A 27531-nucleotide genomic window follows, 5' to 3' on the forward strand; every position below is an offset into this window, starting at 1 on the left:
AGAAATTGGTGAACCTTTTGCTTCATGGGAAATGCAACAATGAAAATGTTCTAACAAGATGTATATTCCTTGGGGTATTGAACTTCCAAATCTCCTTTCACATGGATTACCTCTGTGCCTGCCTTACATGTATATGTAGAACCACTCATCTGGAAGACTGATTCCAATTGAAACTCTCATGAAACATTGCTTTCTTAGTTCTTCAAGGATCAAGGGAGATGGGCTATTCCTTCTCTTTCTTCTCCTTTATCTCTTGTTGGCTCTTTTGATGGCATATTATCACATGACATCTCCTAGAATTATATTATCTCAACCACTCAAAATGAATTTTATCCTTATTCCTTCAATTGTGATGATTGCGTCCTTGCCTCATTCTCACATATACACCACCGATTATCTCTGATAAATTGTATTTATTGCTACCCTGAGGTAGCTCCTATTAAATGCAATATTATATCTTCTTCAATGCTTTGAGGCATGCATCTTTCTCTTGTATCAAGGTTTTCATTTTTCATCTTATTATTCTTTTTCAATGTTCGTTGTAGGGAAGTTTAATCCATGGACTATGTCACTTGGTCAGTCTTTTGTTTTCTATTGTTCACTAGCACATATTTTCTTTTTTCCATTCCGATGTCAATTACTTCAATTTCATTTTTTTGTAGTATTTGGAGGAGAAAGTTGTACTTTTTTAATGATCTCCATAATTATCTCTATGTACTATGAGTTCTTTGAGTTTCAAATCTTTGTATGCATTGTCTTTCATGTTTAGATTGTTCACCATTTATAGTATATGGTGTGTAGGTGTGGGACTTGATAAAGTTGATGGACTACCTTTCTGCAAGAGAGGACATTAACCCATTCTAACTTAGGGATGACTGGTGAATCACTAGGAGGTGATAATTTCATCTTCATGCAATGTGTTCTTTTTGGTTTCTTTATGTTGGATGTTTTATGTTGATTATGATGCCTAAGCTCTTGGTTGGAATTTCGTCTATTAGTAATAGAAAATACATAAGATCAATAGGTTTTACATATTTTTAATTATTGTTGCATTTGAAATGCTTTGAGGTTTGACATAGGATAAATGTCAAACCATTGCCATTTTCTTGAATGCGAACAAGGCTTTTTTGTATTTAGTTACTCTCACTTTTGAACTTCTCATGATTTGAAGGGATTGATGCATGGTTTGTTGCTACTGCTAACCCATTATATGTTGTAGTGGTTCCAATTATCGGGGTTCATGTATTGGTTGGGCATGCTTTACATAGAGTTTGAAGAGATGTTTTTTTTTTTCTTGAATAAAGACCCACTTAAGAGTTCATTTTTTATTGCTCGGTAGGCATATAGATTTGTTTAAGAATTTCCAGGAAAGTATGTGTAGGGTTTTAGATTGGCCATATATAACAATGATGACATTCCAAATTCGCAAGTCTAAATGATGTATTTGAAGGTGAGCTTGGATTGATTTCCTTTGGATTTGATTTATTGTTGCGCTGAATTATTTTTCAATATTTTCCTTTGGTTGCAGAGGCTAGAAGTAAATTTGGCAAGTCTTCCATTGAAGTTAAAGTGGTGCAAGCAATATGTCTAAGGCTTAAGTTGTCTTTCTATCCATTTTAGGAAAACAGTCTAGGCATGCTTGGTGTTCTTTGTCTAGTTGCTTATGAAACCATTGTGCATTTTTCCAAATGTTGATGCTTCTTAAAAACTCTATGAATCAGATTTGGGACAAAATAGTGTAGATAATTATGATGCTCCATTTTCAGTTCCATCCATTGCACCTCCTCTGCTCTTGATCCTCAATGGTATGTTCATTGGATTTATTATGTTAATGCAAGATTATTATTTGCATGCCTTTTAACTGTGTGATGGAAGCATGTATGGAGTGTGTCGAAGGTTTACCTTCTAAAGAACTACTCAAGTTGTGACATCCTATATTGGCAGGCCGAGATGATCCTCAATACCCAGTAGAAGGTTTGGAAGACACATGCTCGAGAGCTATTGAGGTATACAGTAAGGATAATGTTTTAGAGAAGTTCAAGTTTTGTTTATAATTTTCATTTGTGGGAATATCATTATGTTTCCCTTGATCGGAGCCTGGTTAGTTTGATCGTTCACCTAAAATTCTGTTGATGAATAATACATGTTAATTCTGCAAAATGATAGTGCATTTTGTTTTGATGTGCTTTCCAATCACTTTGTATATGATTACACTATACCTTTTCTTTTCTCTTCTCCTTTCATTAAGGATTTTATTTCTACCAAGTGCATAAATCCAATCTGACAAATGTCGATACATTTTGTTTCTCCAGTCACTTTGTATATGATACACATGTTTTTTTTCTATTATTTCTTCATTGCACATTTTGTTTCTATCATAAATATAGATCATATTACTTTAGGTTGCATTCTACACTTAATAGCCCACAATAGATGCTTCCCGAATTTTCAGGACTAGAGGCCCCTCTTTAATTTCCTATAGAGATTTCCTTTTGTACCAAGAAGTATGGCTTGAGTGTAGCAATTTATATAACATATTATTTGTGAGTCAATTTTAAGGTTTGGATAAAGGTGGGAACATAAATTTTCTCATTGTAGTTCCTCATGACTTTGAAAACATGTTTTTGTTTTGAACTTGCTTTTAGAATTTCAATTTTCTTTCAGAATTTTTTGGGATGACTCTTGATGCTATATCAATTTTTAGATTGACCTCTTTTACTATCATTATTTGTAGCAATCTCAATGACCAGTACATGAAATGCACCGCTCAACATGTAGTGTGCCATTAACTCTTCACATAATTCTTTTATGGTGCTAACTTAATGGAAGAGCACCTGCCTAGGAGGTTGGTGGTTGGATTCCACTGTGTCGTCACATGAATTAATCAATAATATTGTAGTTTATTTTAATTAAATATTTTTTATTGATTCATTTCAATGGTTAGATATTTTTTTGTATTCCTTATTTTATATCGACAAGACAATAGAGATATTGTATTATCTTTAAATATAATTTTTATTGCATTATCTTTAAATATAATTTTTTATTGTCTCTAGAGAGACAATAGTTAGGATTAAAGACATAATGTCTTTATAAAGACAATCTGTTTCTAATCCAAATTATTGTCTTTAGAAAGACAAAAATGAAGTTAGACAATAATGCTTGTGTTATATATTATCTTTATAGAGACAATATGTTAAAACAATAATGAAATTGTCTCCTAAGAGACAATAATACTTGTGTTATATAGTGCCTTTATATATTGTCTCAAATTAATACAATTTAGCCATAAATTATCTTAAATATTGTCTTAAAACACCCTTTGTGTTATAATACTACAAAGCTCTCTTGATATCTACAATTAACCATTTTCTTTTTTTTTAATTCCCTTTGCATGTTCTACCTATCATAACCCTCTCGAAATAATAACAGTAACGAGAGAGACGAACATGACACTAAAACTGTCCTCTGAAAAGTAGAATAAATAAAAGACAGGAAAATAACTGAGGGAAAATGATAATAGTAGCCAGCTCAAGAATGGATGACTCCAGATTTGACGACCTTCTTTTTGAACTAAAGCAACCACTTTTTTGTAATTCTTTTTTTTTTTGTTGTTGTTGTTGTTGCAGATAGTCGTTGAAAACAGGCAGCGCACAAACAACTCCGCATAAGCAAATACACAGACAACAAAATGGACGAATGACGCCACTCGGTTTTTAATAAAAGAGACTGGATCTAGACCTAGAAGGCGAATTCATGTAAACGACTATGTAAAAGAAATCACCACATGTCTCGATATGTAAAATGACTATGTTAATATGTATTAAATCATGCTTTTAATATGTAATCAAAGTTTTTTTTTAAATGTATTCGAAGCTCGTACCATCTAAATTTCTATTAAATTTCGGTGATTAAAGCTACTGAAATAGTTTTGAAAGCTCGTACCATGGTTTTTATCGCAACCTATCGAAATCTCGTACCATATTTTTCAATGCAGTTGACATATCAGATTTGAACAATGTTAAAAAAAAATCACAGCAACAATGTTTTTATTGCTTATGCTCCTGCCTGAAAATGTATAGCCCTCAATACAACAAATTTATCGGCCATACGGGAAACTCATCATATTTAATATGACCTCCACTCAAAAGACAGAGGCTGAGGTATGGCCCCGCGTTTCGCTGCCCGTTGTGATGGCCGCGGACCGATGTCAGCCCCAAAACATTTCCAAAATCCGATATTGAACTTTGGTATAGGCCAAAAAAATTGCCGCACAGGCCAAACAAATAACCCACACCGTCACTAAATATCACTTGACAGTAACATAATATCGTTATGCTTCTTTACATCACTAATTAATTGATTTTACATTGAATTAAAAGAAAAAACAAAACAAACAAACAAAAAACAACATTGAAATCAGGTCCTGAACAGGAGGGCGCACCAACTAATACAAATAGGCACTTGGATATTTACAAATATTAATGGGATCAAATAGCCATTGTATATTTACAAATATCAATTGAATCAATTTACATCCACTTGATATTTACAGATATTTATTGGATCAAATAGACATTTCTATATTTACAAATATTAATTGAATCGCTTTACATCAACATCTTCATCCTCACTAGACACACTATTCTCTTTCCTATATAAAGTATCGTCAGCATCTCCGCCGGTGGATTACAATATACCCACAGTGCATACAACTTTTAGCAAATTGGAAATCTCTTAAGCTGCAGGCGGAGCAGGCATCAACTTGGGGGACGTTGGCATCGCAGAAAGAAATGAATCGTTAGCCACTTGGTGCAGATCATTTAATTTTCCGTCCGACTCTGGAATTGGATCTGGAATCGTAGTATCTTCCGATCCCAAGTGATCGAGAGAGGGGTCATTGTATATGTCCCACCATTTCTGCACCAACATCTTTATATCTTCCCTCTCCATATTTTCTTGCTTCCCACTAAACCTCCACGGCTTCGATCCCTGCACATCCACATAACCCTTCATGGTTAGAACAGCGATCTATCTCATATTTTACATGATATTGCGTGTATCTAATGCATTTGCACAAACTTTGGCTAAAAACAGAAGCTTACAGCTGCACAATAGTGAACAACTTTGACAGTCTCCAAGTCCACATTTTGGGGATGTCGCCATAGCATGGCCAGAACCAAATTGTACACCAACGGAATGGGCTTGTATATCTTCTCAAAAAACATGTTCAAGAAATCCTACAAAACGTTTACCACAATTTAATCAAAATCAGATCTAATGAAGAAAAAAAGAATGTCATCATCTTAGAATCATTAACAGATTCAGACCTGTTCTGCGAAGGGCGTTGGCACAGTCTTCATGAGAGTTTCTAAAAGGCATTTGAAGGTCAGGTGATTGGGCTCAAACACGAACATTCCAGCGTTGAAGTATGGAGAAGGTGGCTTCCCTAAATCCATGGGCCATGACACCTTCTCTGGGCACTGTTGGCAGTATCCGATCTTGTACTGCGAAGTGTGGCTCCATGTCTTCTCACAGAAGCAGTCCATAACCGCATAGAAATATCCATCCCGCATGTCAAATAGATTGTCGATGCTGTCAAAGACCTGGATGTCTGCATCCAGATATACCATCTTGCTGTACTCCTCAAACTGCCCCACAGTCCCAAAACAAGTTTCTCAGTAACTATGTGCACGTGTTTAGGAAAGATAGTATTGCTAAAATCTATTTATTTATCGAGAGTTGCAGAAAAAAAAATACCTCCCAAATACGGAGTTTAGAGTAATTGAGGACATAGTAAGCCATTGCGAATTGTACTTGATTCTCGGGGGGGAGAGTTGCAGAAAAAAAAATACCTCCCAAATACGGAGTTTAGAGTAATTGAGGACATAGTAAGCCATTGCGAATTGTACTTGATTCTCGGGGGGTTCGATGGGCTGAATCTCGCGAATAATACAACCTTGACGTTGCAATTGCAGGCGATGATCGTCTGGAACATCGGGCAAAACAGCAACGACAAGGGGATATGCGCTCTTCACCTTGCGAAGACCCTTTGCAAGACCTATAACACCTTTCACGTAGTCGCCACATCCAGCCAAGAAAGTCACGTACGCTCTACACATCTTCGTGGCTGTCGTTCCCCTTTCCCTGAAGAGCTGATCTGCAAGAGGAAATTCTGGATTCATTGTGAGAAGAAGAGAGTATACTGAAAGTCAAGAATCTCTTGTAAATATGAAGGGCCAATTTGCATAACACGAGTACACTAGTGTAGTTTGTATGTTTGGGCAGTCAGAGGAGCATGCCTTTATAGGCCCGGGCGACTGTAAGAGATAAAGCATGTTTAAAACAATAATATCCAATGCGTTGTAGCAAATAGAAAACCGACAGGTATTATTCACCTGTCGATTTCTGCGGAGTCCGCTGTATATGATCAATTTTTAGAATTGGAAAAGGTTAGTCATGATCGTTGGAAGTTAGATTGGAAAAGTCCATCGTGTTGAAAAAAGGTTGGAATGAAGGGAAAGTTGGGGACAAGTTGACAGGTAATCATCCGTGGACCGCGACACACACAAAGAGAGACAACCGTTCCTGGAAGTTGAGGAAAAGCAACGGTCGGTCGAATCAGATTTTTGAGTTGGGTGAGCGAGCGCAATTTTGGTTGATTTCTAATTTTATAGAGATGAAACTGCTACGTAACCTGCTTGCCGGACACAATATTCGCAAAGTATTTACTCCGCTGTCAATATTTCAGTGGCCGTCGACAAGACCTTCCCTTTTAAACGCGTAACTAACGGCGTTAACGTAACCGCTCGGCTCCGTTCTGTTCTGGTGAGTGTGAACCCGGTAGGGGACGTAAGTTACGGCAAGGGCTAACCAGCCATATATTGTGTCATAAATGCCTTTGCCAGCTATGTATGTGGTGCAAACTTGGGATGGCATACATAAACACTCCGGCGGGCGACCTCGCGTTTCCGGTGACATATCCGGGACCCACCAACGAGGGCCCGCGTCCCTCCGTTCCCGCTATCCACGTCAGCGCACGGGATCCATTTTCAAATGAAACTCTTCCCTCGCGCCCATTTCATTAAAATTGATTTTCGAACGCCGATGGCTCTGCAACCTGCTCTGCGCATCCGTTGCTAACAACCACTGCATCCTGCTTCGCATGTCCTCTGCTACTTGCTCTACGACTCCTCTGCGATCACAGGTATTTCTCTGCAATCTAAAATTCCATAAGACTTTGGACATTTGACAAGTCTGCTATTTGTCTGCTGCGAAATCTGGCACTTATTCCGCCTTTCATCTTCTATTCAATCATTTCTACACTTATTCAACGGTGGGTTCTTCTTAGGATTTGGGAGTGAAGTGGGCAGAATGAGATGGGCTGAAACCCATAAACAAACGCCATGGTTTCATCAACGCCGTGCCTTCATTTTCGGGCGCCCCCTGATTAGTTCACTGTTATATGAAAATTGTTTTACCATATGACATGCTCAGCACAGATAATTTTAGATACGAGAATGCATTAGAAACAACATTTAAATTTTGCATCTAAACATTTTCTTGCCTCTGCAACCTCGTTTTCTCCCTCTGAGCGCGCTTAAAATTTCGAAGTTGAATATCTAAAGGTTCTCGGTGATCCGAAAATTCATTACTCTAGTTTAGCAGGCGTGATTAAAGATTTCTCCAGGTTTTAAATCGATATCAGTAGTTATTTAAGATTTTCTCGATATCAGGAGCTGTTGCAATCAAGAAAGACTGCTGAAGGAGATAAAATTCATAGGCATGGATTTTAACCAAAACACCAAGCTGGAGAACACCGGAGTGCTTGGAACCCATAACCTTTTATCTGTAGATATAAATTGTTAACAAAAATATCAGAACAGGGTATCCTGCAGAAACCCACCTTATTCCCTATTCATTCATGTATATGGAATTATCACAATCAATAAAGATAGCTTGGTATTAAGTTTAGATAATGAGCACAGAAGACTTTCCACCTGTTAATGTTGTAAACAGTCGATACAACCACGTCAACGGATAACTTTGTAAACACAGATACAGCCACATCAATAGATGGGCCTGAAGGCACATAATTTTCAGTCGGATAAGCCAAATGCATCTAGACATTTATAAAAATGGTTCAAGAAACAAGGTCCAAGTAAACAAATAGATGCTCACTTTCTTTCTTTTTGCTTGATGCTTTTTTAGATGCTTCTCGTTCTGCTGCTGCCTTCTTTTCGTCCTCGGTCTCCTCACCAAAGAGGTCCAAGTCATCATCATCTTCCTCATCTTTAGGAGGACACTGACAACAAGTCATTAAATTCTCAGTACATGACCATGAAATAAGATGTAAATTTTCTAGATCATAAAGTCAAATGTGCCACTATAATCCTAAATAACTCATGATAGGTTATAAGTGTAATCTAAATAATTGTCAATGAGAAGTTAGAAATAAGTAGGTCTAACAGAACCAAAGTTTCATTCTTTGTGTTAACTAAAAAATAACAAAAATTATTTACAACTAATAAACAGATATTCATTTATGGATTAGCATAGAACATAAAAAATAAGATTGTGAAGTAGCCAAAGACCTCCCAAAATCAAAACAGAGAATAGAATTCATAGTTTGATACTGTAGGTCCTGGTCTACAAGGGCCTGGACGTGCCTTTTATTGATGGATTATATAGTACTAAACACATTAATCCCAGTAAGAAATTTATAATTCAACTTAAAAGTATTTTTATCAGATCATTACCAGCCTGAAATGCTTGCACTTTCATGTCAATGTGGATGCAGAATGGATACAAAGAAAAGAGAGAAAAAGCAGGTTAAGGGGCATGAAGTTGTAGCTCAAACAACTTTAAATTTCCTACTAACTTCTAAGGACACAGCTGCCATCAATATCAACTTTTCAAAAACACACCTTCATCGAGAGGGTTTCCAGATCCATCACTGTACGATGTAAGGAATTGTTTGGTGGAATACCATCCTAGTAAACAACCTTCCATCCAGCCATTAACGTGGCTTGGATAATTTTTACATGAACAAAACCAACTTTAATAAACTATAAAATTAAAATAAAAGAAGGAAACAATTTTAAAAAAAAACATTTGAAGGACAACTCTCCAACCTGCAATTGCAGCTGGCCAAATAGCTTCTCTAATATTTTACATTTCAAAACTAGTTCGGTAATTTGAAGGAAATTTGCCCATTGTTGCTGTAAACAGTTTCAGGAAATTGGCCCATCCCTGAGCTAAGCAGTTTCACAAAGATGAGATTTGGGCCACTCTACCCAGAAGGAATATCTATAATAAAGCTATCCCCATTGCTAAGTTTTCCTCTCTAAAAGCCAGTTACATTACCTTGAGTGAGGTTTTGTAATTTATAGATATAGAGGTGTTTTTCTGCAGTGAGGCTAAGAATATATCCCAAATCATGGAAAAAGCTCTTTCTTCACTCTTTCTCACAGAGAGGGAAGAAAAATGACAAGGGTGAGAATACCAGAGTCAAATGAATTTGGTAAAAGCAACGATTTCTAAAGAGAATCCACTGGAAGACGGAAAAGGGCTATGAGAAATCTAAAAGAAAATCTTAATTAGTGCTGGCATTCCCAGAATATAATGAAAACGTTATAAACAATAAATATAGTTGCAGTTACCTTTGCTTAAAGGAATAGAATGTTAGAAAGTTAAATAGGACACGCCTACAAGCCTTCTCTTGCATGTAATATGTGTATCTTCTAAATAAGAAATTTTCAATTTTACCAAAAACAAGTGTGTTTTCATTTAAAAAGATAATAAATCTCACTAAGCAAATCCAAATTCTGACTGTTAACATCTGTATATCGTAAGAAAACAGTACCTCGAAGCCAGTAGGGCACTGATATGGTTGTACCACCGAGACACATTAGGAAAGTTAGGTGTAGGTGTCTCTGACACTTGCTGATGCTGAGGATGTGCATCCTCTAAGTCTTATCACTGATATGGTATTTTCTGTTATTTTTCAAGGATGTGCATTCAGACTTGAGGTAGCATGAAAATAATCAATTTCAATCAGGATATTTTGTCATGTTAAAGTATTCTAACATGAATCTATTTTGTTGTTGTCACTATGCAGTGCTTCTAAGCCCACGGAATGGTGGAAAAGTGGACACTATGCATTGAAGTATCATGCCGCCCCAATCCGGGTCCAGCATCTTTAAAAATTGTCCTTCACAATGGGCAAAAAATCATGTGATTTATAGAATATGGGAAGTGCAGGGAAAGACAACCAATAACGAAGCATACTACATTACACTTGTTGCAGGTTTAAAAGAGGCAAAACACAATGGGGTGAATAACATAACAGTGCTGACAAACTCAGAATTAATCTGTAATCACATGGAAGGCATCTACAATGTTCGCGCAGACAATTTGAGGCCCCTCTACAGAGAGGCAAAAATCTGGAGTGCTCGATTTAATTCTTTTTCGATAAAAGCACGTTGCAGAGATCCATAAAATCTCTACTCATCTCATGGTTGGAGCAATCTCAAGTGTAGATGCAGGTGCCAGAGATGATTCAGGATCATCGTTCATTCCACTGGCAAACATTGATCAGCATCAATATAGGTCTCGACTATGTGTATACACCATGGTTGTCATTTTTATTGGGATTCTCATACCGTGGTTCTTTCAGTAAAGTACTCGTTAATGTACTTTTTTTTGGTTTTGTAATATCATTCGCCTTGGATGTCCAATCATGTTATAACTGAATTCATGTGTCCAATTATGTACATTATATTTGAGGTGAACTAATTATTCTTAACCTACTGGTGATTCTGAAGGCCATCCACAAGTTGGCAAATGTGTGGATCATTGCTTTCAGTGCATATGAATATGTGAATGTTTGATTGGTTTTAATTATGTCCATTTAATATTTTTCAAACTTGACTAGACTACTATTGGACATGGAATTATAACTCCTCAGCTTAATAATATGTATGCACAATCTTCTTCAAGCATCATTCATGATTGCCTATTAATACTTGGAGGGTACCAAAGGCTCATAGTTACCTTGTTATCTACACCTGTTAATTCCATCCACATACTTGCAGCTGCTCCATAAAACAACACAACTATCTGCACAAGCAATCTGATTTCCTTCATTTGAAGCATTTTTGTTGAGTAGGGTTTGCAACACACAAGCAATTCTAGGTAATGTATCCTTTCTTTTCCTTGCTTTCCATACTATATGCACTCACCACATATTTATTTCCTTCAACTTGTTGCTTGACACGAAGTTGGAATCCTTAACACCTACATATAAACTTAGAATGCTGATCACTTGGAACATGTAAGTATTAATTCTCTTTTTGTTTCTTTAAGGACAACTGTTTTATAGCCAGGTTCAAGCATGTTTGCAAACCTCTGGTCGTCTGATGATAACCGTTCTTCGACATTTGGGTGAGACAACCGTCACAACTGAACTTTAGTAACATTCATGTTAGACCTCTTATTTCTTGTAGGTTAATCAACCTCCATGCATAATTACGCTACACTCTCAGTGCATGGATGCTCACATTATCATGGAATAGCATTAATGATCCACAACTTCGTTAGAATAAATTTCTGCAAGAATACATTTCATACATAGAGCAGAGCAGACGACTTAAAGGAAAAAAAGGATGAAAATAGTCAACTGAGAGACCACGTTCCTCTTGAATAATGTGCCAACGACCAGGAATCAACCAGAAAGTAGTTATGGAAAGACCATCTGCCATCTCAATCCTTTCCCTGTACTCATGTTGAAAAGAGATTGGTTGTGATGAACTCGACTTAAAATGGATCTTTAACAGTTTTGGAAAGACCATCTGTCATCTCAATCCTTTTCCTGTTACACATGTTGAAAAAAGATGGTAAAATTGTTTTGTGATGAACTAGACTTCCTCAAAATCGATCTTAACATTTGTCTTTCCATAGTGCATGCACTCTTCATCTAGTTTATTACCATTTATGAATCACATAAATTTGGATGTTGTTTACACATTTTTCCATCAGCAAGAAAGAGAGTCAGCTTTAAGGTCACGAGCTTTCAAAATTTGTTAATTGAACTCTGAAATTTGTTAATGGTTAGTTCTTTCTCTAGACCGGCTTTAGACTGAAAAAATAAGCACCTCTTAAAGAAAATTATTCCACCAGCTCCACTGAATTGAGGTTGTCCCTGAGCATCATCATCAAAAAAAATTCCTAAGCCATTGATTTATCAATTAGTTGCACAACAATCTATCTTGGGTAAAATATCTGGGGGGTTTGTTATCTTTAAACTGTTTGAAAAAACTAAGATTGTTCAGTCCTTGCTATGTAGATTGGATTATTAGGGTTAATTTATTCTCAAATAAGCTAATTAAACTCCCCAGGCAATGATAGTAAGTAAAGCTTCAAACCTCTTCACAGTATGATTTTCACACCAATGATTTAATCAGTCTTCTGCAAGAGGACTCCTACAATCAGTCTTCTGCAAGAGGACTCCTACAAACATATCTTGCAAGCCCCTCTATCTCTTTCCAAAACTTGAATAGCGAGAAAAGGACAGAATATAAAACTTGAATAGTGAGAAAAGGACAGAATATAAGCAAATGATGCACACTCTCTTCTTCAACCTTGTTCCAGGTGAAAACATTATTGTCCAAGTTCTAGCCAGTGGAAAACCCTTAATTGTAATGAACATTTCATTTTCCATATCACCTTGAAGTACCATTTAAAGCCCCAAAAACCCTACTTTCACCCAAAAAAAAATAAAAATTGAGACCCAATATTGGGAATATAATGCTAACCAACTGGTCTCTTTGACCAAATAATCTCGTCTGGCTAACCTTTAATCCTTACATGAACATCACAGGGATGCAATATATTTCTCTCATTCCAGGGCATCGTCCCCATATAATCCAAGCTCCTAAGTAGATTTCCATGCTAGGCCCCAATTGACATATTCATAGATATGTTCTCTGATTGAGAGTAATGAACCTTTTATCGTGCAACATAAAAAAACTAGTGTAACGTAATACACTATTCAACCATTTTGATGATTATGTTATAATTCAATTTGTATCATTTAAAGACTAGTCAATATGATTTTGCAAACTTAGTAGAAAATCCATGACTCCTAATTCTTGTTGTGGCTGCCCTGGTTGAAGCTGTTGGTTCCAGCATGTGATAGTCGATGTTAATTTCAAGTATAAATGATAAATCAAATAGTAGTAAATGACATTTAATCAGGATTGTTCATGATGAGTGCAATCCTATGAGCAGGAGAAATTATTACAATCTTTATAGTTTAATCATTATTAAATAACTAACTAGCTGAACAAAGGACAGGAACTCTGTGAAGGGATTGGTTGATTTGCAGACATTGTAGAAATGCATAATTGTAATGTGTACAATTGTTAGTAATGGTTCTAACTAATAGGCCACAACACTGAAAGTAATAATATTAGCCATTCATGCCACCAAAGGCTGAGAATGACAAAGAATGACATAATGGGGTTTGGGTTCTTTTTGAGGCTGAGCTGCTTTAGCTGGGCTTTAATTTTTAGCTTCCTCACTTCTTTTGCATCATCAATTAGAAGCTCTTGCAATAATATTATTGATGTGTTGGATGGCATTGCCCAAGTAGCTAGAAGTTTTCTCCTTAATTCTGTTGGTATTAATCTTGTTTAGTTACATGCTTTGATAGGTAAGTGATACGAACAAAACTATTTTTCTTCTGTATTTCAAGCTAAAGCAAACTTTTGTTTAAAAACATACAAATGTACACGGCCTGTTGTAGTGGAACATGTGTAAATCCAATAACGACAATAAAGGCATATGTTATGTGCACTGAACAACTTTAGCTAATATATGTAATTATCTCTATATAAACGATCTTCTACACATATCACAATCGGTAATTTAGTTGAAGTATACGCATTCCTATCACCATGAATACAAAAGCAAATTGCTATAATAAGCATGAACAAATAAATAACAGAGACATTAATATTGCAGAGGGAGATATTTCTTGAACTCTCTGTATCCAGTACTCATAATAACATGATGATTAAGAATGCAAACTTGATTTTTACAAAGTTGTATATGCCAGATTAGAATGCAAACACTAAGCAAAATCAAAAACAGATACACCCATGAAATGAAAGTATGAACTGGCTAACATGTAAAGTCATTTGCCCAGCAATAGGCTAATAGCTGTATTTTAATTGCAAAGTAGACTGATATCAAAAAAATAAATCTACATAAAACAAGATAAAGTAATCCATAATATGAAAATGAAGGGTTGCTTATAACAATTCTTAGCAGTAAAAAATCAAAAACCATGCCCTTGGTTATTTAATCTCAGGCTCAACAAAAGAACAATAATCAATGCCACTTTCCAAAGTAAATTTTGAAAACTAATCCGAGCATACACAGCAATGAGAAATGAGCACAAGCAAGCCAGTAACCATTTAATCAGAATGAGATGGTCTTAATTCAGTTTCTAGAAGATGATCAATGCTACTCTATTTACTAAATGCAAGTCTGTTAAGATAACACAACTTCCCAACTTAAGATTGCAGTCCTAACAACTGAGTAATCAAAAACCATGACCTCTGTTTCTAAATCTCAGGCTCAACAAAAGAACAATAATCAATGCCACTTTTCAAAGTAAATTTTGAAAACCAATCTGACATAAATGGTTAAACGAGCTGTGATAATCATGTCCATTGATGCACAACAATGGGAAGCCCATTCACTTTGTATGCCTCTGAATGTTTCAAAGATCCCACTGTCCTCATTTCATATAGCAATGGGAAGCACAATTTCTTTGGTCATTCTGGAACCTTGCAAAAATTCTGTTACAGTGATTCAGGCTTCCAATAGAATGTCAGAGTTGCCATAATACACTAGTTCTTATCACACCAATATGACACTGGTATCGTTAAGTTGTTTCCTGCAACATCATATGCAGAGATGCATAGACTTTCTAGTCAACCAAGAGATTAATGATGCCAATCATTTTACAGTGCTGGATTGTAGTTTATATTGCTGATGGTTGTGCCTACCGAGAGTTTCATAGCATGAGGGTACTGTCAAGGAAGCATTATCTTCCTCAATAATTACAAAATTACTTCCTTATCAACAATTCCAGAGTTTATTAGGTTTTGTAATATATTGTCTGCCTTGACAGCTTCAAATGCTATATTTTAGACATTTCTGTGCCTCTCAATCTCCACCTGAATTATGGTGTGCTATCAATCCACACTTCTTTTAAGGCCTGAAAATATGGATGGAAAAAGAGGTTTGATATAGATTTGACGACAATGCTGACAGAATAGACTAGAAACAGTGCACTACTCCTAGAAACTTGCTTGGAGAATCACAGGTCATCAGCAGCCAAAGTTCAGGACCAAGTGGGAAATGTGTATAATTAATGAAAACAAGAAAAACTCAGAATTTGAAATAATTAAAAGAGTTCATGAATTTTTCCCTTAATAATATTAACAGAACTGTTTCAATGGTCGCAAAAATGCAGAGCTTTTGATATTACAAAGACCAAGTTGGTTTGCCTGCGAAGGAACCACAAGCATAGTTAAACATACAAATAGAAGGAAACCAGTTTCAATGCCCTAACTAGCCAACAAATTTCACCAACCACTAAGAAGTTCAAGTTATTCAAAACTGTCCCAAGAGATTCACACATAATTATGTTCCCTGTCAACCTTTTAAATGCTCAATAAATCAAAGCTGGAGGGCCAAATCAGGCTGTGAATCAACCAGCATTCCAGAAGACTGCCTAACTGGAGACCTTGGAGACTGTTTTTCTACATTCAAATCTGGTGGAATCGAATTTGAAAATTCAGATGTCTGTTGAGAAGGCTGTTTTGAAGGTAAAGACTTCCATAGTTGTTTTTGAGATTGGGATGTATCAGCTCCCATTGGTATCTGCCTGCAATTAAAAGGACTCTGTGTGGTTGAATTCGGCAATTCTAACATCGAGTTTACACCTCCCTGAGAAGTGGCATGAGATGACAGATTCTGAGGATGCATCCAGCTCAGCTGTGAACGCATATACAGAGGCATGTCCATGGGTGCCTGCTATTGAATAAATTGAGGAACACTACTAGAAATGCCTGATAGTTTTGTATCACCATATGGTTCCCTGGCCACAAAATTGGAATTACCATCCAACCTTCTATCAAAACCAGTGCTGCCAGAAGTTGTCGTCTGGACACTTGAAACAGGTTGCACATGTTCAGCTGGTTTGGCAGAAACCCATTGCATAAGTCGGTTACTTCTGGAGACAATCTCAAGCAATTTTGACTGGGATACATCTGAGGTAAATTTTGCACCTGCCAGATTGACTTCACTGGATTTAGCAATTGATGAAGCTGATTTCAACTCACTCTGTTTGACTCCTTGCAAAGGCGTTTGAAAATTTATATTGTTGGCTGACTGTGAACTCATAGATAGAGGAACAGGTAACCCAGTAGATTGAGACAGAGATACTAGTCTTGTAGATTGAGCAACTGTTGCAACTGTAGATTGAGCCAAGGTCTGTTGATCCTTGATCTCCTCACGCAATAACAAAGCACCAGGAGGAGCTTCAGCTGTAACAAAAAAGAAAAAAACACGTTGTTATGCAATCGCATACCTGCCATGGCCTTATATAACAAAACGAGCCAATTATATATATATACTCTTTGTCAGCTCAAAATTTATAACCAAAAATAAATAATCAAAATACAAGCATTATCCAAAAGGAAAAAGTGTACTGTAGATGTTATGAAATCAGAGTAAACAATCTCAGGGATCTGAGCAATTGTAAATAGTGTGATCTTATGAAATAAGAGTAAACAATCTCAGGGATCAATGCTCAGAGCACTAGTTTGGTGACTTGCGGGCCTAAATGTTAAGTTCTAGTAGATTCGGACAAACAATCAAGGGTGAATGTTCACTCCTAACAGTCCAGGCCAAAAAAATCATATAGCAATCGAGGCCAAAAATAATCATTTATACAAGTCCCTGGGGGAGTAGCTTCATGTGTCTACAAGCTGGTGTTGCACATCCACTTGCTAATATTGTGTATGTAATTGTGGTTATCCATATATCAGTTTAACTTGAAGTAACCATTTTTCCTTTTTCTGTTACTAGTCTCATAATTCAAGAATGCTTACACAGCCTTGTGAATGATCCGCATTAAGTAGCCAGAACTTATTATTATTAAAAAATGTTAATGGAAACCTCTAATTTATTGCAGTGTAATAGAAAAGAGCATACAGTTTGTATATAGAAATTTATAAGCATATTGATGCACTTTTACTGTTCAGCTTCATCTCTCCTTCAAACTTTCTTTCAAATCATTTCAAGGATAGTGATCCAAAAAGTGCTCATAACAGGAATAGCTGACAGGAATTTTTTGAATTTTTTGAATTCAAGGCTGGATTAGGTGGAAGCACAAAAATACGCTGAGCTGTTGGCACTCAAACTTGTCTTATGCTGCCTTTTCAAAAAGGCGTACAGAAATTTCAAGTAATAGTGATTAAGCTGGAACCGAAGAGGTTTAATATTTATCAGAATCACATTTTTTTAAATTTAAGGCTGGATTATGTGGAAGCACAAACAACAGGGCTGACTGGGCACTCAAACTTGTCTCATGCTGCTTGTTCAAAAAGGTGTGCATAAATTACAAGTAATGGGTGATTCTATCATCTATGGTGGTGATAAATTGGTTGAGAGGACTCTATCCTATAGAAAATTTCCCATTGAGACCTATCTACGAGGAAAATTACTAATTTGAGGAACATTTTTTCTAATATTTCTTTCTGTGATGTTTGCAGAGAAACAAATATGCTGGCAGATTCACTATTTAAAGAAGCCTTGCAGATGGCTCCTGGTCATTGACATATTTGAGTGCAACAGGAAGATGTTTTATCTGGATATGACCTGGGTCCTTTCCTTAGTCAACTGCCATATGTTTCTGAACTCTTTAGGCACCTTTGCAGGTCTATATGGCAGACATCTGAGGTTAAATTTTGGAAAACTGTATAACATTTTGATATACTCATTTAGGGCACAGCTGGGATCCTTTTTGGAATCACTATTAACTGGATTAAAGATTGTTAGGGGTCTTTGTATTTGGTCAATGACTTGATGAAAATTGTGTATGGGTTTCTACACAGTCGATCAATCCAGCCAAACCGTTGGTTAATATGAAATGCAATACCCTTGGTTAATATGAAAATGCGAATCGAACTCCTTAAGCGAACACAGAGATTTATAATTACAGAATGTTGAGAGAATGCGAGGGTTTTAGCAGTCTTTAAAACAGATTTAAAACAAAATGAATGTTTAAAACCATGATTTGACGGCTGCAGAGACGGTGCAGGAATTTACCAGGAGGTAACAGAGCTCAGTCTGGCGGGCACTGGGTTGCAGAGTTTCAATGCGCGCAGCGCTTCAGTCCCGCGGGCACTGGGTTGCAGAGCAAACGGGTTCTGGTTGCAGAGTTAAATTGGCGCGCGAAAGTATTTCTCAGAATTATGTTATTGAACGAGACGGGGTGGGTCCCGCGTGGGTCATCGGAAACGCGAGGTGGCCGCCGGAGTCCGATGCCTATGGATATGTATGCCATCCCAAGTTTGCACCACATACATAGCTGGCAAGGGCATTTATGACACAATATATGGCTGGTTAGCCCTTGCCGTAAGTTACTACATACCTATCAATTTGCTTGCACGCATTACAAAGCGATTAGAGTATTATTTAACGTAGAATAGTAAAGTGTCGTGTCGGTCACCCACGTTCCTTGAGTTGGGTGACGCAACCAACGGGAAGTTTAGTTGGTGACGTTAAAAAACAGAGTTGATAAAAATGGATTCAAAATTAGGTGGGGTCCAATTTCCAATACAATATTATCCACACAAAGATTAAAGTGTGAACTGCGGAATATGCCTCTCCAGGAAACATGCCACCATGGTTCAGGGTTTGAATATAAATCTAGGAACATGTCTGGTTATTGGATTATTTTTAATTAGCCAAAGGTTTCCTATTTCCACCTCACGGGGGAATTGGATTATTTTTAATTAGCCAAAGGTTTCCTATTTCCACCTCACGGGGAAGGATGTTGGTTGACTTTTGAATCCATAGTTACAATTTATTCTTTAGAGAATATATTTTGTCTTAACATCTTATTTTCTATGATGGGGAGAAAATATTATGCGTAAGTATCAAGATTCGGTTAGGGTTAGATGAGAGAAAACATTCTACGTAAGCGTCACTTGAAGGAATAACAGATTCTTGGAAGCCGTCACGTTAGAAGAACCGTTAGGAGGTGGGATTTTCATAAGAATTCCTTCCAAAATCCATTACAAAGCGTTTCATCTAGACTTAATAGCGGGTAATGGATACTTATGTTTCGTCCAAACTGGAAGAGTCGATCAGTGAGGCGGTCGTCGGTAGGTGTGACTTCTAGGGAGAGCTTTGTTCTAATCGAAAGGTCGTGGGGTTCGAAGCCAAATACAAGGATGTGGTCGTCAAAATGCAGTGGGGTTCGAAGCCAAATACAAGGATGTGGTCGTCAAAATGCAGGGATGAAACATATTTGGTGATCTAGTTCTGCAACTAGAAACGATCGTTGTGGGAGTATTGAAATTAATGGAAAATAGATATTAGTGGAGAAAGTTTGTTTTATTGTTGAACATGTGTCTTAGATTAGGATTAGTTCCTATTTTCTAGTGTCAGTTCGTAGGTGTAAGGTCTCCGAGTTTAGCCGGGCACGGTTGGGCGCGGGCGAGCTGGGCCGCACAACGAGCAAGAGCGTGGGCACGCGGGGGCGCAAGCGGGCGGGCGCGAGGTTGAACAGGCGGGCGCTTGGTGCACGGGCGGGCGCACGGTGAACGGGCGGGCGCGCGGGTGCACGGGCGGGCGCGTGCACACGGACGAGTTGCGATATGCGACAAGCATTGCGACAAAAGGTGCGACGAAAGAAGGTTGTGCGATGGACTTATACCCACACGAAGTGCGTTTGCGGTGATGAGTGGCCGACTTGCGATGAGCGGGTGAGGCCGACCTTTGGAGCGCCCAAACGATGCGATGGAGGGGTGTGTGGGCGGTCAGCTGGGCAGCCCACCCACGCACGAAGACGCATATATATTGTATGGCGTTGGAGCTCAAAACTCATTCGAAAATCAACGAATCATTCAACATCTATCTTCGCTCTTGGAGAGTTAGGAAGTGCGCAGTTTTAGAAGGGGGATGAGCACATAGCTCATGCGCACTCCTTGGTGATGCACACTTATTGGAATCGCTCACGGTGAGAGGTGAAGGTGTTGGGCAAGACGTGCCCGGGTTGGATGTGCAGTTGTGATATTGTGCCGGGACTTGGCGAGGGTGTCTTGGTGACTCGGGTGAGCACCCGCCCATCGTGCAAGGTGTGCACGAAGTTGTATTGATGTAAAATTGGCTAAGTATGGGACTTGGTCTTGCCAAGACATACTTGTATATTATAAACTGATATTCTTAATATATTATCGGACAGACTCGTTGTTCAGGGAGTTGCCCCTCCCTTTATACTGTGCAATTGTTGTTCTCTTTTATAATTGCTGTGGATAATGAATGAGTATGGGTGTTCATTAGTATAAAGGATAAACATAATTTTACTTGGTTGCGAAACACAAACTAAATAAGGACAAGTGAATTAGGCGTAGTCCATGAATGTTAGTATTGGTGAAAAAAAAGCATTCGGTGGTGCCACACCTCGCTATAAGCGGTTGGAAGACTACCACAGGTGTAGGGGCGTGACAGGTGGTATCAGAGCTGGCCAATGATCGGGTTGACGATGAAGTGCTGATCCCACTGCACTATCGTGACAGGTGGTATCAGAGAAGGGTTTCTCGTGACAGTGGAAAGGGTACTTGCAGGTGAAGGAAGCCGTTTCACACAAGTGGAACAAGGGTTGGTTCAAATTGTAGGTGACTTGGTGAAGCTATTGGATGGTCGAAACTAGATCACAAAAGAAGAAGAAATTGTTAGAGATGGCAGCTGAATCTCACACCGGGTCTAGTCATCATGGTGTGCAGGATGCTACCATCACACTTATGGAGAAAGTGTTGGTGAGAATGGAGGTTATGGAGACTTCCTGGGATAAGAAGATGGACTTGCTCGCTAAAGAATAAGAGGCCAATTCGAAGGTGAAGGAAGAGCTCGATGAACTCCGAACACAACACAATGAACTCCGGACACAATATGAGTAAACGGATCTTATGTGTACATAACTTGAAATAAGAGTCAAGGATGTTGAAGAAGCAAGGGATCAGGGTCTTGCAGAGATCGTGAAATTGAAGAAATCTCTTGACGAAGCCAAAGATGAGATCGCGGTGTTGAAGAAGGCCGTGAGGCATAACTCAGGTGGAGGAGTGCCTCATGTAAAAGTCAAGGAACTAGAATCTTATGATGGCACAAGGAATGCAAAGACTCTTGGAAACTTTCTATGGGATATGGAGCAATACTTGGAAAGGTTGGGTCTATCTGATGATGAGACAAAGGTCAAGGTAGCTGCTCAGTTCTTAACAAAGGGTGGTAAGATGTGGTGGTGAAGGAGGCTGGATCAGATTGCCAATGGTAGTGCTGATGACATCACTTCGTGGGATGACATGAAGAAAGCTTTACAGACCCATTTTAGTCCTCAGGATGAAACATGGGAAGCAAAGACAAATATTAAGTACATAAAGCGGACCGGAAGCCTACAAGCATATCAGCGAGAGTTTGCAAGTACAGCTCTGGAACTTCCTGAGATGGCGGAGAGGGACAAGGTGTTCAACTTCATTATTGGGTTGAAGCCTTGGCCACGCAATTAAGTGAAGAGACAGAAGATTAGGACACTTGAGGAAGCTTTTGCTGCTGTTGACAGGTTGGTGGAGCATTATGATGAGACTTCTGATGATAGGAAAAAGAAGTCCGATAAACCGAAGGATAAGAAGAAGGATGATGCTTCGAAATCGGATGATAGTTCGAACACGAAGAAAGCCTTGAAGTGTTGGATATGTGCTGGACCACACACGGTGAAGAATTGTCCTTCTAAACTGAAGGTGGCTGCTATTGCACAATCTGATGCGAAGAATGAAGGTGCTTCTATGGGGATGATGCAAATACTTGGTGCTTCTACTACTACGGAGGTGGTCTCTAGGAGGGATCCTGAGAGGAACAAATTGGAGTATGTTCGAATGAAGGTTGGAGTTGCTGATGTACTCGCTATGGTGGATAGTGGGGCTTCTCACAACTTCATGGGCGAAGATACTGCAAGACGAATTGGGTTGAAATTTGTACCAGCAAAGGCACAAATGAAGACAGTGAATTCTCCTCCTATTGAGATTCTTGGTATAGCTGAAAGGGTGGACACTACACTTGGTGAATGGACAGGGAAGGTTGATTTCACTATAGTGCGGATTGATGACTATGAGGCTGTATTGGGGATGGAATTCATGAAACAATTTGATGCTATGATTGTTCCACATTTGAAGAAGCTCTACATTTATGATGGAAGGGAAGATGTACCCATTGGTGTGCCAACCGTTGGAGTGACAAGGCCTGATTGTAAATTGGGAGTGATGCAAATGGAGGATGAGAGGAGAATGGGAGACATGAGTAAGCGATTGTCTACTGTTGAGGCAAAGCTTACCGAGCAGTCATTAGTCATCAGGTCACTTTCAGATAGCATCTTGGACTTGTCAAGAAGGCTAGAGTTGGTTGAGGATGATGATGATGAGGAGGTATATGTGAGGCCGGATGTCCAGAAGGAAGACCGGGTTGCTTATCTACAAAGGATGGAGATTGAGGATCCTGATAGATGGATCGAGTTGATTAGTGAGGGAGAGCCTTCAGGCTCTACTCCCTCCACATCTTCTTAGATGGATGAGAAGATGGGACTCATTGTTAGCTGCTCATGGCAGTGAGTCCTTAAACATGTTGAGCAGGTATGACTGATGGTGCAGGGATGGCTTGGCATCAAGCATCATGACATGTTGCAGATGAGATGGATGGAATTTCCATGGACCTGAGCATGGTTTGCACTTATGGAGATAGATTCTTGATGAGTCAAGAATGTGGCAGGTTGTTTTGAGAAACGACTGGTGGTGATGGATGAATGTGCATTCTTGTGGTTTAGGCGCATGGTTGGATTAGCTACCCAACTAGCTTGAGTCATGAGGGGATCCAGTGTACAGAATGATGTTGCTATTGGGATGAGATGTTGGCACATGATGGACGTGTGTTAGCTCTTGTTGGAGTATCATGACAAAGGTTCACATTGAGGACACATGATGGAGTCGACACAGGATGTAGCAGTGGAGATTGTGGCAGAGGGGTCGATGATCATGGATCGAGATGATATCTGATGGAGGACATACCATTGGGGTATACCTTGGTAGGTGAGCTTGGTGGCAGTTGGTCACTAAGTTGGAGACATGACGGAGATGGAGTTCTACATATGTTGCATAGATGTTTTCCTTATGTGGAGGAGTTGACATCATGGATATTGATGATCTTGGTGGATGGCTACCGAGATGGTATGTTGTCGAGGACGACAACGATTTCAGGTGGAGGAGGATGTAAGGTCCCCAAGTTTAGCCAGGCGCGGGTGAGCCGGGCCGCACGATGGGCGAGAGCGCGGGCACGCGGGCGCACGGGCGCACAAGCGGGTGGGCGCACGGTTGAACAGGCGGGCGCATGGTGAACGGGCGGGCGCGCGGGTGCACGGGTGGGCTCGTGCACACGGTTGCGATATGCGACGGAGGTGCAACAAGAATTGTGACGAAAGGTGCGACGAAAGAAGGTTGTGTGATGGACTTATACCCACACGAAGTACGGTTGCGGTGATGAGTGGCCGACTTGCGATGAGCGGGTGAGGCTGACCTTTGGAGTGCCCAAACGATGCGATGGAGGGGTGTGTGGGCGGTCCGCTGGGTAGCCCACCCACGCACGAATATGCATATATATTATATGGCGTTGGAGCTCAAAACTCATTCGAAAATCAACGAATCATTCAACATCTATCTTCGCTCTTGGAGAGATAGGAAGTGCGCAATTTTAGAAGGGAGATGAGCGCATAGCTCATGCGCACTCCTTGGTGATACGCACTTGTTGGAATCGCTCATGGTGAGAGGTGAAGGTGTTGGGCAAGACGTGCCCGGGTTGGATGTGCGGTTGTGATATTGTGTCGGGACTTGGCGAGGGTGTCTTGGTGACTCGGGTGAGCACCCGCCCATCGTGCAAGGTGTGCACGAAGTTGTATTGATGTAAAATTGGCTAAGTATGGGACTTGGTCTTGCCAAGACATACTTGTATATTGTAAACTGATATTCTTAATATATTATCGAGCAGACTCGTTGTTCAGGGAGTTGCCCCTCCCTTTATACTGTGCAATTGTTGTTCTCTTTTATAATTGCTATGGATAATGAATGAGTATGGGTGTTCATTAGTATAAAGGATAAATATAATTTTACTTGGTTGCGAAACACAAACTAAGTAAGGACAAGTGAATTAGGCATAGTCCATGAATGTTAGTATTGGTGAAAAGAAAGCATTCGGTGGTGCCGCACCTCGCTATAAGCGGTTGCAAGACTACCGCAGGTGTAGGGGCGTGACATTAGGAGTATTGAAATTAATGGTGAATATGTATTATTGGAGAAAGTTTGTTTTATTGTTGGTGTGTACTAGATTAGGATTAGTTCCTATTTTCTAGGTGTCAATTCCAATCTCCCTATTATGATGTAACTGAGAGTTGTAGATTTCAGATTTATAGTTTGTCCTCCTTTATTTTAACATGGTATTAGAGCCTTGGTGGATGGATTTGAAAGCCTCGGTGGTTGAATCATGAGCTTGCTCACATGAGAGCTGTAGGTTTCAGATTTATAATTTTCCTCCTTTATTTTAACATGGTATCAGAGCATTGGTGGCTAGATTCGAAAGGCTCAGTGGCTAAATCATGAGCCTTAGTAGCAACGTAGAATCGTGGTGGCGAGGGAGACACATTTTTTCTCTTCTCCTCTCACTTTGGAGCAACACAGATCTGATATAATTTTTATGCGTTGGTTAATTGAGATTTGACTGAGGTACAGCACGGGTCTAAACCTAGTTTACGCATTGTTTCACCCTTCCTCGCACCAATTTCGTTTAGTGTGCCCAAAAAGCACGGATCTGGCCTCTCACTGTGCACCGCAATGGTGAGTTGGCATGTGCCCAATAGTTATTTGACATTGTGGCGGTGACTTGTGTGGAACATTTGGCAGATTGCCATCTACAGACATCGTTGCCTCAGTGGTGAAGGTGATTTGAGTGAGGGCCAGAGGAAGATCGTGCAGGAGGTCGGCATGATTTTGCATCGGATGTTGGAGACTGAGATCGTGGTAAGGTATCCGAGATCGTGCCATCTGAAACTTGGTAGTAGCAGAGGAGAGGCACGAAAGCCACAGTGGCATTGTGGCCGAAACCTAGTTATTTGCTTGGTAGAAGCGTATTAGAGGCACAAAAGCCGTAGTGCCATTGTGGTCGAAACCTGTGATCTGCCTAGTAGAAGCAAAGGAGAGGCACGACAACTGTTGTGACATCGTGGTTGAAACCTGGTGCCAAAACCTGGAATTTGTGGAGAAGGGATCGTTCCCTGATTTTTTTTATTTTTTTTTATTATTTTTTTTATAACGATTGTCAGATCTTAGATGTGTGGGTGATTTTTCAGTGGGTCTGCCCAACGTTGTGGAGCAGCGAAGTCGTTGGTTAAGTATGGTGGAGCCTGTCAGTGCCCGTTCGAGTAGCAGTGGAGAACGGTGAAGTTGACAACCGATTTTTTTTTCATAGTGAAAAGTTAACTGTGGTGGAGCCTGTCGATCCCTGTCGCTTTGATGTAAGTGGATGAGTGAGCGTGTTTATTTATTTTAAATTTAACAGCCTCAGTGGGAGGAATTATCAATTCAGAGCGAAAGAGGAGTGGCATTAGAGTGGCCCAGTGGAAGTGGGGGGTTGAATTGTAACCCCCCATCATGGGTCGTGGTGGTGAAGTGGTCATCATCCTCTCATTTGTGTTTCATGGGTCGTAATTTATAACTTCATTACATATTGTATTAAGATCCATATGAAATGTCTATATATATTTAAAAGTTTGTCTGTCCAATGATGTTTTGATACCTTGGTGACCGAGATTGTTGGTGTTCTTTATTGAAAGCATTGATCGCTGAAGGATTGAGGACCATGAGAGAGATCCATAGGTCAGCCTGTCACGATGAATAATCATATGGCAGAGGCATACTTGAATGAAATAAACAAGCTCGATGGGTCTAATTATTCGATCTAGAAATTCAAATTGCAGAAACTGCTTAAGGGGAAAAGTGTGTGGGTGATTGCAAATGGGGATGAATTGAAGCCAACTATAGTCACAGGCGAAGAAACTGCATCAATTCAGGATTGGGAGAAGAGGGAGAACAAAGTGAAAGTGTTGTTGAAATTGTCAGTGAAATACTACATTATTCCTCACATCAAAGAGTGTAAATCAACAAATGATATTTGGAAAACTCTCAAGGATTTGTATGAGATAAAGAATACAAATTTCTTATTGTTCCTAAAGAGAAATATTCTCTCAATTAAAATGGAGGAGAATGAATTGGTCACTGCATTCATCTCTTAGATCAAGGAGTTGAGAAATAAGTCGGCCGATATAAGGGAGACAGTGTCAAACATTGATATCGTCATGGTTACCATGAATGGTATGACTGATGATTATCATATGTTTATTACAAGCCTGAACACGAGGAAGAAAGACCCCAATTTTGAAGAATTAACAAGGATCTTGATGCAAGAGGAAGAGAGGTGGATGACTCTGAAAGCCCAGAATTTAGATCTCGCATTAATAACAAAGAAAAATCCTTTCAGAGGGAAATCAAGCAAAGGACAGAAAGACGAAGGTACACCACAGAGAAAGCCACCTCAAGGTATGTCTTCAACTAGAAATGATTTAGGAACCAAGTGTTTTTACTATGGTAAGGTTGGTCACATTATTAGGAATTGTCAAAATAAGAAGCTTGATGAAACTCGACATAGACAAAAGAAGCATGCAGGGAACTTTGTTGATGAAGATCAAAATCAGGATCTCAAACTGTTTGTGTCTGATTATGCTTTCTCTGCTAAGAATGATGAAGCAAAAACTTGGTTTGTGGATTCAGGAGCTTCCACTCACATGACAAGTAAGAGACGTTGGTTTGAAGATTTTAAAGAGACCAGTAGTGGTGCTAATATCTACCTTGGTGATGACAGAGGATACTAGATCAAAGGATATGGAAATATTCCTTTAATATTTCCTGATGGTAATATCCATCTTATTCAGAATGTGATGCATGTACCAGTTATTAAAAAGAATGTGATCTTTGTTTCTATGATTACAGATCAGAATCTTAAGATAGAGTTCTTCAAATATTACTGTGTTATTAAAGACCCGCTATATCATTTGAAGCCAAATGCGACATGAATATGAGT

The 27531-nt window shown here is 39.1% G+C and overlaps 1 protein-coding gene and 1 long non-coding RNA gene across 2 annotated transcripts; both read right to left on the reverse strand.

Annotated features, from left to right (window-relative positions):
• Window positions 1-4516: 4516 nt before the first annotated feature.
• Window positions 4517-6262, reverse strand: LOC149156491 (galactinol synthase 4-like). The gene is made up of 4 exons (XM_089444255.1): window positions 5856-6262; window positions 5331-5651; window positions 5106-5240; window positions 4517-4992 (listed from the first exon to the last, which is right to left on the reverse strand). Exons 1-4 carry the CDS (start codon window positions 6183-6185, stop codon window positions 4738-4740), a joined length of 1041 nt encoding a protein of 346 aa, XP_089300381.1. The 5' UTR covers window positions 6186-6262; the 3' UTR covers window positions 4517-4737.
• A 1703-nt stretch (window positions 6263-7965) lies between these two features.
• LOC149156492 (uncharacterized) lies at window positions 7966-8301 on the reverse strand. The gene is made up of 2 exons (XR_016263359.1): window positions 8182-8301; window positions 7966-8000 (listed from the first exon to the last, which is right to left on the reverse strand). It is a non-coding gene; the product is annotated as an uncharacterized LOC149156492 (long non-coding RNA).
• Between the last annotated feature and the right edge of the window lie 19230 nt (window positions 8302-27531).

This window comes from Pinus tabuliformis, chromosome 9 (genome assembly GCF_031772625.1).
Source record: "Pinus tabuliformis cultivar Carrire ecotype Pingquan chromosome 9, CPIR1, whole genome shotgun sequence".
Classification (NCBI taxonomy): domain Eukaryota; kingdom Viridiplantae; phylum Streptophyta; class Pinopsida; order Pinales; family Pinaceae; genus Pinus; species Pinus tabuliformis.